The sequence below is a fragment of the Oenanthe melanoleuca genome, chromosome 1 (genome assembly GCF_029582105.1).
Source record: "Oenanthe melanoleuca isolate GR-GAL-2019-014 chromosome 1, OMel1.0, whole genome shotgun sequence".
Classification (NCBI taxonomy): domain Eukaryota; kingdom Metazoa; phylum Chordata; class Aves; order Passeriformes; family Muscicapidae; genus Oenanthe; species Oenanthe melanoleuca.
In genome coordinates this window covers 50,983,475-50,996,693 of record NC_079333.1, presented here as the reverse complement: position 1 = coordinate 50,996,693, position 13,219 = coordinate 50,983,475, and the positions used below count along the sequence as shown (strand labels likewise).

Here is a 13,219-nt window from a genome sequence, read left to right as displayed (position 1 = left end):
ATTCATTGATTGTATAGTCTTTCTTTCATTCCAGAGAGGTGGTGATGCTGAGTTCAACCCTTTTGTTTCTCAGCTAGATGAGCTTGTTAAATGATGTAAGCAATCATCAGGTACTCAGTTAATCAAATGGAACTTTATTTCTGTGAATTCCTGTACCAACATTATGAAGTTTTTAGCTGAACAACTGATACACATGTACAGCTTAAGCAGCTCTGAATGGAGAAACTACTGCTTACATCAACTTCAGAAGGTAAACTCTCAAAAATACCACCAGCTTCTTGCTGTAGGTTGTTTTAAATATCCTGCTTCTCTTGAAGCTTCAATTTTTGTATTAAAAATTGCAACCATGAGCTTTAAAAAATGAAAGCAAAGGCAAATCTAAGAAATAGATTGAAGTATTCCACTGAGGTGGAGTCTGTCCTCACCTTTTCATAACTATTAGAAACATGTACAAATATACTATTTATCTTAGCTAGACAACTTTGAAAAGAAGGGAAATCGAACAACTCTTAAAGCATCATCCTCCTACCTGAATCATTTAAACATTTGGTATAAATTCCTTTTAAATAATGGCAATGCAGAGTAGTGCTGCCCCTAGTATACCAGTCAGTTAAGGTGTATTGGTGCAATAGACGCTGAAGATTCTTCAGCTATGCCCTGCTTTAACTGCCTTTTCTCATAGTGTATGAAAGGGAGATTAATTGTTCTTTCTGCACTTGGAGGCTGGAGGAGCAAGAAGACTTTGTGGAACTGCAGCAACCACCTTCCATCAAAGAGGCTACAAAACTGCAAGGAATGAGCCAGTTTAAGTGCACCCTGGCTCCACTGCAAGAGCCAGCAGGTATTAAGGTTATTTCATTTATATCTAAAGCTTGTTCCTATTTCTGGGATCTGAAAGGGAAGCTGTAACATGCAAAACTAGGTTGTTCCAGCTCTGACTGTTGTCTGTCACTAACAAATGTGGTTGCTGTGACAAGCTGTTAATCTCCATGTAGCTGATGATCTCAGTGAGTTAAAGGGCTCTGTCTGTGCCCCCGGCTGCCCCCACACTGGTGGGCTGCACTTAGAGCACTCAGGCAGCATCTCTGTACAACTCCAGGACAAGTTTGTGCTAAGACCTGCTCGACTTATTCCAGGAGGCAGTAGCTGCTTCTTACAAAGCAGAGCATGCTTATACAAAGAGCATTCTACTTGAAGAACAAAAGTGGTATCTAGAAAGAGGTGTCACTGCATCATTTTGGGTAATACTGACTAACTGCATATTTAATCAAGTGACATGACCAAGCAGGCCATGCCCTCCAGGCTGAAGGTTGCACAAGTTATATGAGCTTTTTCCACTCAGCTGAAGAGGCACAGCAAGTGGCAAAACTCCAGCCCCAGTAAGACTGCTACACCAGAGACCATGGTGTCAGTTAACCACTCAGATCTGGCTTTCTGTTCGTCTTCAGCTTCCTGTCCTTCTAGCATGTGGCCTCATTCATGCCAAGGTGACCTGAACTGGTGCCTGCACAAAATTCTGTGCTCAGAGGCAGCAGCTATTTCCAGCAGTGTCCCTCCCTTATAGTAAGTGGTGCTTAGCATACTCTACCACTCCTTGAAGGGATTTAGGAAACAATACAGTGCAGCATACCCTCCTTAATGTTGTTACTGTGCTTGTTTTATCAAAAATGTAGGCATATCTCAGGCTCTATACCCTTATAAGGTAAGGGGTGAATGTCTTAGTGAATGGGTTTATAAAAGTAGGAAAGAGTATGTAAGTCAGATGCCCTCTGCCATGACCTTTGCAAGTCACAGAGCAGCAGGGAGCAGGACAGCAAGAACTGACATTATTTTTACTTAGACATTGGCAACAGCTGTGAAGGGTCACAACTGCAGCACAATTTTAAAACCAGTGCTTTGCTGTAGACAAATCACAACCTACTCTTGCATGTTACATTAAACCCCACAGGTCAGTGTAAATATTTTTAGCACCATTACAGGTCAGGAAAGACATTTATGACATGCAGTGTACCTAGTGCAGAATCTGTAAAAGGGAGATAGTTCTGCTTGTGCAATTCAAGCAACATGTACACACCTCCATAAAATCACCTGATTTTAAAAGATTACAAATCTTAAACTGGAGTTGAGTTCCTAAAATTAGGTCACTGATTTGGTTCTGCTCAGACCATCATGTGATCTACGTGTTTTTCATCATTTATTTAAATGACCCTTTAACAATCTCTTGTTCTTCATCTGCTAGACAGTCTCAGTAAGAATCTATTTGTTTCATCATAAGTTTCCTGCTGTACTCATAGGCAAGGAACAGTGCTCCATTGGCCACGAATGCACGGATCATAGTTGGTGTTAGTCCAGAATACAAAGCAAGCACACCTGGAAATGAAACCAGAGCCAGTTAGCAACTTGTTAAAGTGACTGCCTGCATCAACCACTGTGCTCTTACCTGTGAAGGATACTGAAGCAATGCATCTGCTTAAAGGAGCATGAACACAAAGAGCTGAACTGGTGTAGCTACTGACTGTGGTGGTACTGGATATTGATATTGGGAGTATCTAGTGTTGTAACAGGAGTTTAGCCATATAAGGGCTTATGCTAGATGCTTATGTCAGGTATGACAATGGTCAGCTGAGATAACTTGACAGTGGCTGTACCACAGCTGGCAAGGGGGCAGCATGTTAGAGCTGTGCCCGAAGTCAGACTCCAGTTCTGATGAGTATCTTTCCTAGCAATGGGGTCAGGATTCATATCTGCTGCCATGTATATTCTTAGACCCTCTTCCAGAGCATCTGACACTGGCCTTTTCCAGAGAGGAGATGCTGAGGTAAATGCCTCAAGTTGCCAGGCTGGAGAGGGCTGTTTGATAAATCAGTCCTCAGCCATATATGAACTTCTAGAGGTGAAGAAAATTTTTGCATGGAACTTACCTAGTTCCTTCAGTTTTCATGTATAGGTCTGGTCACAGGTAATAGAGCCCATTTCTTTATCTGCTTTTAATGCATAGTAAGCTTCTGTTAGGTTTAAGTGAATCATCTGCTGAACCAGGAGGCAGGTAGTAGGTCTCAGTTTCTAGATTCCCAGCTTTCCACACTACATGAAGTAGATATTTGTTTGCTAGAAACAGTTATTGTCTGTCTCTAACACATTATCCCTGGACTTGGTTTCCTAAGTGATTTTGGGTATTGGAGAGTAACAGTTTCAGTCTGCAGCTATATAGATTCAGTTGATCGGCTTGCATACTTACCTTCAGTTCTCACAACAGTTACAAATGTTCCCATAAAGCCTGCCTGTTTTCCAGCCATTGAAAGAACCTGAATTCTAGACTTGACACAATCCACAGGATACACAGCAATCCACAGACAGCTGCCTCCAAAACCTCCACTTAGTAACAAAGGAATGGGACCTGAAAGTTAAGAAATATGTTTTTATAGCCCATAGTATTCACCAACATAAATATAACATTATTTCATCTATGGGATTCAAAGGGAACAGAGGAATCTACTTATGACAAAAGAGCAGTTGCTGTTCGCTCACTAAACCTTTAAGTTAATTTCAAGTCACTAGGAAATTGCAAGTCTTTACTAGAAACTCAAAGATTATAAAGAGTGCCTCTTAGATTATTGGCCATGCTAAAAAATACAACTCAGAATTCAGTTTTGACTGTGTTAACTAAATTCACTTTTTAAACACTTGTAATCACTTTCCAAGATTAATTTTGAAATGCTTTAGAGTAATATATGCTGTTACTAATCACATATACAGAGATTTATTTGGTACAGTAGAGTCATCTTGTGATCAATCATTTCTTTCATTATGCACCCTAAGTTTGTATTTCAGATCAGATACTTGTCAATGTTTTGTTACAAGTCCAAAATGCATAAAGCTGAAATCCTGACTCCAAGCAAGACAAAGTATTGCTAGTTCAGTCTTTTCACTGGAGACAGGCACTCTTTATTCTGGCATCACCATGTTTTTTAATTTCTAATTTTCAATCTCAGTGTTCTCTTACTATCCTTGTAACTACATCTAATGGCAACATACAGTTCAGCATATACTTGAACACACTGTTCAAGAGAATGTAGCTAAATACTTCAAAATCACTCTGAATGGCAGCTGAAATGAAATAGTTCAGAGTTGTGTTACACTGTGGGGTCACATATTTCAGCAGTTTTGTAGTGTTAGCTCACTGTATTAATTCTCTATATCTATATATCTTTCATTGGAAAATGGCCACTTCAGTAATTTATTACTATGTATACACAAGATGCAGCCCTCCATATTTAGTATGCCTCATTTCCTTCATGTTGTATATATTTTACAGTACCGTTAGTATATCTTCAGGGAAGATATAACCCCCTTATGGCCCCTGTGACATCATGCTAAAACCCACCTGTGAAAAAAGGCACCATACCTAGTTCGTCTTTTGATCTCCCAGAGGCAAAGAATGTCCGGCTCAGTTCATACCCTCCAAAGAAGAAGAAGTAGCCTGGGACTTCCCGCAGCAAAGTGCTTGACAGGCCACGATAAAATCCAAGGGGCCCATCCTTTTGGATAACACCCTTCACTACTGACCAAACTGTACTGAGAGAGGTTGATCCAGTTAGTGATACTTGTGAGCCAGACAATAAGAGGTTACAGAACAATAGGCAACTGCAGCAACAATTAATGGTGAAACCTATTGTGCAAACAATTGAATTAATGTAAGACTTAGAGCAAGATCCTGCTGGGAGCCCTTCACTAGCATCCAGCTTTACTATCACACAGAAGGTCTGCAGGCTGTGACCCTCCCAGCCACAGCTCTTCTCTGGCTAGCACAGCACTGTAAGTGTGATACAACCAATGCAGGATGTGAAGAAATAATACACAAGAAAGGGTTTCAGAGATATTGAAGTGGGTCTATACTTACGTGTGTCCCTGGATTATCTTTCCTGACAACTGCATTTCATGCATGGCCTGTAGCCGGCACTTCACCAGCTCTGTGGGACAGAGGACAAGGGTGGCAAAGGCAGAGGCGAAGGAGCCTGCAGCAGCATTCTGTAGATCACTGCAAGAAAGAAACTGCAGACGGTATTTGGCCACTGACCTTTAGTGCAGTGGAGCCACCGCACCAGCAAACGGCTTCCTGAACCTGTACCTAGCATCAAGAAAAATGTACAGTCTTGGGGGAAAGATTCTCAAGGGCAAAGGGCAGTTACTTGAACCAGCGGGAGGAAAGACCTAGCTCAGCCCATTTTCTTACACAGCTGAAAGACACCCTTTTTGACACCAAAGAGGTATATTGCAACCTCTACCCTTTTTACTATACTTCAGTGATTGCAGCAGAGTAAAAGCCAAGAAGGGAGGATTTGGTAGCACTTATGAAGATTTCACCAGACTTGTTTTACTGGGCAACTTTTGGTTACTAATTACTTCCTCAAAAAGAATAGGAGCAATTATCACTTCATATAGATAGATGTCTGTATTTTCAAATTCACCTTACCAGTATTAATAAAGACTTTCAGTGGAAAATGTTAGGAAACTGAAAGCAGGCACAATGGATGACTGTAATCTTTGTATGGATGTGCTGCTATGAATGCAACCATGTGAATCACAGACAGCACAAACATAAACTACACCACCAAACAAGACAGCACTGTCATCTGCAGTGATTCAGTGTTCCAAAACTGGAGCTTATTTTGTGGTGATTTTACACATGGCACAGATTCTGGGTTGCTAAACTACCAGGACTCAAAAGGCTGGTACTCCAGGGCAACAATTCATGATGCATTTTAAACAGGTTCCTACAGACACTGGTGTTTTGGACAGCAGCTGCATAATAGCATAGAAGTGGAGCTTCTCCCTCAGAACTTGGGGAGTCAGCACAGCTGAGACTGATCTCATTGCAGCACAGAAATTCTTTCCATGCGAGGGAGGTGCTTGTCTTGTGCCCAGCAAGCCTTGTACCTTGTTTGATACATCTGTAGCATCAGAGATTAAAGCTGTAACTTTTCACCTTGAAGAATCAGAATACTCAAGTTGTGACATAAAGCAAAGCTCGTGACATTCAGATATGGTGGTAATGAGAACTTTCAAAGTGTAAGAAATAAGTAACTGCCTGCAGAGCAGCAAATGGAATTTAGCACTTCTCTTTCCATTTTTTTTCCTCACTTTAGACTTCAGCATGAAATGAAATGAAATCTGTTGATTGAACTAAGCATATGTTAAAAGATAAACAGAATTTAGTATTTCTCTCTTCATTTCTTTTCTTTGTGACTTATGCATCAGTGACATGTATTCCTTTAACTGAAAAATGTTTTACAGTTTGTCCTTCTTTGAAGGTGTAACAGTACAGTAACAGTGGGTGGGGATGTCCTGAACAGACCACATGTTCTCATCAGGGCCCTGCTGAAGACCATCTCAATACAATTCACTCTTACATTTACCTCATAAGGTGCCCCCACAATGATCCAGATCAGGAGAATAAGGAAACAACACCAAGGGACAATTTTTCAAGTAAACTTAAATTCTTTAATGTTTTGTCCTAGAACAGCTCTGCAATCACACTATTTGACCTTGAATCAACAAGGCATTAAAGAGCCATCTTAGATCTGAAAAGCACCATTACCTGATCAAGGAAATAATTGTCAGATGCCAAAGGTTCTTTCTATTGCTGCATACATTCCTATTCTGTATCCAGCTCCAAAGACAGAGTGGTACACCGTTGCACTGTTTCAAATTTTCCTGCACTAACTTCCCTACATCCAGCATGGCCATGGTGCCTCAACCATGTGAGATGATCCTAGGACCTCTGCATATCTGTGGTCTACCTCCCAGGATGATCACAAAAGACAGTGAAGAAGTGAAACATACTGCTGGTAGGCCTACCTTCTACATTTTTAATGGGTTGGTAAAGGGTTTGTAGGGAGAGCAAGCTTTTGAACCTGAAATAAAAATGTTTTTAAAAGCCAGATAATATTAGAAAAAGTGCACTTCCCCCTTAGTATGCTTCCTTGTAAGAAGAGCCACTACCTCCCTTGCAAAATCAGAACAACCTAGGTATTAAGGGAATACTAACTTTCAGGTGTTGGAATGCTCAGTCCTATTGGTAAAAACGTTCCAGTTTTGAATACTCCACTTAAGCTGTGATCATCTAAACCAGCCAGCTGCAGTGACTGGTTAGACTTCTCTGTTATATTGGACACTATATTGTCACACTAAGCCCTGTATTCCAAAATTTACTGCACTGTAAACCATCAGAGGAGAGCCTGGGACCTCACTTACACCCTGACAGTACAGTATTGGCAAATAGCAATTGCATGAAATTTTATGTACTTTTTTATTTTAAAATACAAACCAGATATTTATTACTAACCTGAGCTTTGTTTTCCTGTCTACTCCAACAATTCTTCTCACAATTTGCTGGCAAAATCCATAGCACATGAACAGAACGGAGTTCTCTGCAATGTTGGCTACAAGTGCTGGTGTGGTTCCCTTGTAGAAGCCTCGAAATCCCACTTGCTTATAGGTTTTGACAAAACAGTCAACAAGTCCTTTGTACATGTTGGGGAATGTCTGCATCTTCACCTTTGCAGTGTCAAAGGGCTGGCCAGTCACCACACAGGCTGTCCCACCTAGGCAAGGAGTGGAAATTAACAGAGTGGCTGAAGGTTATCATTACTGAAACACCTATGCTGGAGCACCAGTGTTAGGAATATCACACAGAAAGAAAAGATTAATTAATTCCCTGTAGGAAAAGACAAGTGCACTGATTTTAGCACAATGGCATCAATTGTCACTGGTGAATTTAGCTACCTTAAGAAAGAAAAATCAGGCAAAGGAGCAGTAACAGCACGATTCTCATTAAACATTTCTTTATCTCATGAAAAGCATCTAAAATGAATCAGCTCACTTTTATAAACTTCGACTGAATTAGAGGTATTGTTCTGCAATCAAATCACTTGTGTCAATGAGTTAAATAACATTTTCCTTTGCCCAGTAATGCAGTGGTTCAGAAGGCATCTCTGATTTTACATTCCAATAATAACAAGAAAATCCAAGCCCAGATTAGTAACCAAGTGATTCCTCCAGTACAAGAGGAACACTGCTGAGTGCTAAACTGATCATGCATAACAAATTGATAACCAAAGACTCAAACCCTTTACTTCAAAACTCCAGGTGGCTCTTAAGCACATTTCTTTCCAGAGACTGGAAGAAAGTGTTAAGTATAAGCTGAAAAAGGGCAAAAGGGCAAAGTTTCTCAACATGTTATCTTTTCCAAACTGAACTGCAAGGTCAATACCCTGAAAACTTGTTTGATATTTCCATCAATTTCATCAATAACCATTTTGCTCACAGCCCAGTGTTCTTCTGCAAGATCTAACTCAATTCTGTAGTCTGCAGGAAGAGCTGATGTTACACTTTTTCAGTACAAAACAGTGTACAGTGATAGCAATCTATTAGAAGCAAATACCTGACAGGAAGCACATGATAGTTGTACCTTATATAGGGTTCATGGTTTTGTTCTTCAGCAAGAGAGAAGAACTGTACTAAAACAGAAGCTGATCTTTAACCAAAGCACAATTGACATGCACATACCTTAAATTATCTGTAAATGCAGATAGCAAAGTAACTGAAATGGAAACAAATTTGTGCATCCAATTAAGATTAGTTATTTTAAGTGGGCAGAAGAGTAAGCGTTTGTTTAACTAGTGTTATTTGCAATCCATTTTAGTCTTTGCAAACACATTTGTATAACATTGTTCTTGCTTCTTCACAAAGAGATACTTCAGGCCTCTGAGAGAAACTCAGGATCTAGCTGCCATAAAACCTCATTGCCAACCAGATGGATCATTAAAAGCTTCAGAGCAAATCGTGCAAGAAACCACAAAGATTTTCCTGCTCTGGAAGGATAACCAAGGAGAAAAGTAGCTGGCTCAGACCAGTAACACCCATGTAAGCTTCAAATGAAAAGCAAAGCTGGGAAGGCTCAGCCAATGTTATTTACAGGGAAGTCAGGTAGATAGTAATCTACAGGACAAATGCTAGGTTCCTGTAATAAAATAATGGCTGTTGAAAGATGTCCAGGGAAACCAGGAATGGATCTTGGAAATGTAAAGCTGAAAAATTGGGAGTTGACATAACTGGCTATTCCAAAAAGGCTGTTACTGGAGTGAACTCAAAAAGCCTAGCCAACTGCAGCAATGAACTTTGTAAGCCTCAAGATAAAGACCAGGAGTCCTAGTTATTATTTGAAATATTAAGAAAAAAAATAATTATTCCAGCCAGCAGTAAAGAGTCTTAAAAAACCCAACCCACCTACCAAATTAAAACAAACCAGAAACCCAAAAAGTCAAATCTGTTTGAACATTCAGACAAGGGTAGTCCTAATAATAACACAGGGGTAGGGCAGAGTCCTACTGAATCAAAGGGATTAGAGGTTGCTTAGATCCTAAGCAAAGGACTGTTACCACAGACAGCCAAATGACTTATTTATTCTTGTCCAGAATTTGCTTGCCTCAGTATGTCATTACTTATCAGGTAGACTGTATCTGGAGAGGAAGGTAAAACCAGGTTATGTGTTTTCAGGAGGAACAAGCTGTTTCCTTACTTAATTATATTTTCTAAGAAGTGCAGAAATTGCCACATCAGACTTGTGCTGTTTCCCCTTGCTTTCTCACTGCACTGTTAACCTCTACTCTGACAAATTACCTCAAATAGCTACCATTGAATGCACTTAACACCATTAATACTGTCATATTCACAGCATGAACATTGTCATAAAAGGACTGACTATAATATTTATTGTGTGGGAAAGAAAAAAGATCACTAAAATTGTCTAAACTAGTTGCAAAAGTAAATTAGACAAATCTTCCACCTTTTCCATATAACCAGTTAGCTTGGAAGTGTCAAAAAGACCCTTTTTCCCTGGCAGAGTTCAAAATTGCATCCCTGAGCCACAGACATTACCAACTTGACAATATCAGTGAGACAGTACAACCATTTCCACACAACTGGTCCAGCAAAATTTTACAGCACAGACTAGACTGAAGTGGAAGTCAGCTGCACAAATTCATCATCAGTTCTACTACTGAGCTTCAGAGGTTTTAGAGATTCACACCAGGATGTTGTCAGAGCTAGAAACCCTTCAGATAGCCCCTTGTCCCTTGCAGTTAGGGACAGTTCCTGTGACAAAAGCAGCACCTCAATCACTCACACGCTGACTTCCTTGCAAAACTCTACTGATACTCTGACTGATTCTTAAACTCGTGTAAGCACAACTTAAACCTCCTTATAGAAAATGATTAGTTCTAGTGAGGTGTTATGTCTTCTTCACTGTGTGGCAGGGGTTTTGTCAGGAAGGAGCAATAGTGATATAGTTACAACACTGGCTGAGGTCACTGCTTCTCCTCATACCCTTCAAATACAGAAGGTGAGGCTTTTTATAGCAACTGGAATCTGCTTTTATATTTGTCAAAGGCATTAAAACTGTCTCTCAGAAGTTTTGTGCAATTACCTGCAGCACCTGCTGTGAGGTCAATAGCAGCCTGAACAGCAGAGTTGATCCTCATGCTTCACACTTGTTTATCAGTTATTTCAGAGCAAAGTCTCCTGTTTCCTGGTAGGTATGGAGATACTTGTCTCCTAAGGGAAGAGAAAGATGAAACATACACAATTTAAAATAACCTGACAGGTGTGAAAGCATTACAGGACTACCTTCAGATCCACTCTTCCATTTAGAGACAGAAAATGGTTGTGCTCAGGAATGAGACTTGGCATATTTGTATTTTGACCGATTTTGCTGCATTGGGCAGGTCTCCTGGAGTATCACTGCCTAGCTTCAGCTTACTTGGGCTTTCCAGCTTCTTATCTCCCTGGATCTCTCAAATGAAAGCAAAAGAGTACATCCAGGGAACAGTGCTGAGGGCTACTTTTATATTGATTATAGAGGCATAGTCTTCCTTCAGGTGTCTAAGGCTGGAATATTTCATGCTTGTCTTCAGCTCCTCACTTATAAAGCAAAACACAATCTGCTCTCATGGTGAAAAGCAGCTGAGAAAACTCTACCCATAATGATACAGGTACATTGGGCTTTCATAAGAGGAGTATAAAGGGAATGAAGAATGAACATGAACATCTTGAATTGTGTCTGGCTGTCATGTTCTTAGTACAAGTCGCCCCCCGCCCTCCCAGAATATTATAAATAAGAATTACACCTTGTCTCCCAGGAAGGCAGCTGGAAAGCAGAAATACAAATGTGATACTTTGAAATAAAACATTCAAATTAATTCAGTTCTCAAGTTTTGCAGCAAGATATTTTCAATGGGCAAGCAGTTTAAACAAGCTTATTTATCTGGGGTAAAATAACTCAGCCAAAGAGCTCCCACTGTTTCAGAACTGTGCGAGACACTTCTCTGGCAGTGCTGTCAAAAAGCTGCATGAGTCTTAAAACCCACACAAATACACATGTGAATTAGTGCCTCACTAGCTTATAAGCCTGTCTTCAAGCACAGTACATCAGTAAACATAACAATTTTCACTCCTCTACCTACTGTAATGCATCTTTTGAAGCTTGTTACCTCCCATAATATATTTTAGCATAATATGAATGGGAAACATAATTCCCAGTAGGTTATGTTGAACGAATCATAAGAAGACACATTGTATATATCACATCCTATGTACAAGAAACATAGATGCTTGAATACAACCAAGGCTTTAAGAAAGCCTGTCTCTTAACAGATTTATTATTCTTGAACATGAAAAAAGGCCAAATACTGCAAATACTCAGTGACTTTACCCATCCATTCTGTTACATACATCTAAATGAGTTTAAAACAAAATAAAACATTGCTCTTGCAATAAATGGCGCTAACCCAATTTCACAATTGTGGCTTCAGATTTGAACTGTTTTGTTACTGACAGCATAGCACACTAGGTGTAACTTCAAAACGTAGGCTCCAAGGCCTTGTTAATTACACTTTGTTATCCTAGATATCTCCTTAGATACACTAAACACACTAGATACACTAGAACACACTGCACTCTGAGTGTTGCTCCTCATTTAGGGGAGAAGAAAATCATCGAGACAGACTTTGAATGAAAGGAATTACTAGAGAGCAACAATTGCCTGTGTTTAGTAAGATATACAGTGCATTCATCTCGCTGAGTGCTTATCGACTTGTGCCAGTCCCCAAAGGGAGCACGTGCCAGATTACCCACTGAAAACTTGGCAGCAGAAGGAAAAAAGTACATGCCTATAAAAATATGGACCTTTTAGGAGACAAGGAAGTTTAGTTGTCCGATCCATATCAGCACAGTGCCACTTTCAGAAGATTTAAGTCTTAGTCGAAACTAAATTAGTATTATGTAAGTACATACCTTTTTTATCCGGTTTGTAATAATACTGCTATATTAAAAGTTGCATGTAGGTCGAACGAGGCGGCAACTGCTCTGTAACTTCCAAAGCTAATCCAAACTCAAACCTGGAAATACAGAAGCATTAGTTAGTGTAACAGGTCCTGCAGGGTCCTCTGCAAGCAGATGTTATTTCAGCCCCAGATGCTTCTCCCTGCCGATGCCCTCTCCGAAGGCTGAGATGCACGCAGGAGGCAGCGCTGCTCCTTGCAATGGCCCCGTGGGCAGGCCGTAGCCCCGCTTCCCAAGGTCACAGCAGGCCGGTCCCGCGGCGGGCAGGGCAGCGCTGGGGCTCGCTGTCACACGTGCTGCCGTGGGAGCGCACCGCCCGCCCCGGGCCGCGCCGCCAGCTCCGGCCCTCCTTAGGCAGGGAGGCTGCGGCTCCCGTTCGTTCGGAGCAGGAAGCCCCGGCCTGCGCTCGGCGGGGCAGAGCCCGCCCGACCCCGGCCCGGCGCCTCTCCCGGGCCGCGCTCGCAGCCGCCCGGGGCCGCGCCCGCCGCGCATCCCGGCCCGGCCGCCATCCCCAGCCGCGGGAGCGCTCCGGGCCGGCCGCCACCACCCCGCCCGCCGGCGGGAGGGCGAGCCCGCTGCCCCCCGAGCCCCCACTCACCGGAGCCGCCGCCCGCCCGAGCGGCCCCGCCGCCTGTGCCCCGAAATAGGCGGCGATGGAGGCGGCGCGGCCCCGCGGCCCCGGGGAAGGCGCGGGCCGGGCAGGCGGCGGGGGGGCGGCGGGGCTGGGCTCTGCCTGAGCTGGGGCTGGCTGTGTTTCAGCTTGCTGAGCGGGATGCAGCCGAATTTATTAATTAAAACCTTTTTTTTTTTTTTTTTTTTT

General features: G+C 41.9%; 1 protein-coding gene across 4 annotated transcripts; it reads right to left on the bottom strand.

Moving 5' to 3' along the window:
- Nucleotides 1–114: 114 nt before the first annotated feature.
- SLC25A15 (solute carrier family 25 member 15) lies at nt 115–13,129 on the bottom strand. 4 transcript variants are annotated; one of them, XM_056482906.1, is made up of 8 exons: nt 12,998–13,129; nt 12,352–12,455; nt 10,487–10,614; nt 7,346–7,604; nt 4,901–5,038; nt 4,406–4,575; nt 3,239–3,397; nt 115–2,370 (listed from the first exon to the last, which is right to left on the bottom strand). In XM_056482906.1, exons 3-8 carry the CDS (start codon nt 10,539–10,541, stop codon nt 2,246–2,248), a joined length of 906 nt encoding a protein of 301 aa, XP_056338881.1. In that variant the 5' UTR covers nt 10,542–10,614; nt 12,352–12,455; nt 12,998–13,129; the 3' UTR covers nt 115–2,245. The 4 variants fall into 4 exon arrangements, with proteins under 4 accessions (XP_056338881.1, XP_056338901.1, XP_056338892.1 ...); XM_056482926.1 differs by having other exon boundaries at nt 12,348–12,455; nt 12,998–13,120; XM_056482917.1 differs by having other exon boundaries at nt 10,487–10,611; nt 12,348–12,455; nt 12,998–13,120.
- Between the last annotated feature and the right edge of the window lie 90 nt (nt 13,130–13,219).

Bases quoted from the DNA above. Each gene is read 5' to 3' on its own strand.
- SLC25A15 (XM_056482906.1), bottom strand. From the start codon at position 10,541: ATGAGGATCAACTCTGCTGTTCAGGCTGCTATTGACCTCACAGCAGGT. The intron at 4,576-4,900 runs GTAAGTATAGAC...AACCTCTCTCAG, and splicing joins AAGATAATCCAGGGACACAC to TACAGTTTGGTCAGTAGTGA. The intron at 3,398-4,405 runs GTATGGTGCCTT...CTTAACTTTCAG, and splicing joins GAGATCAAAAGACGAACTAG to GTCCCATTCCTTTGTTACTA.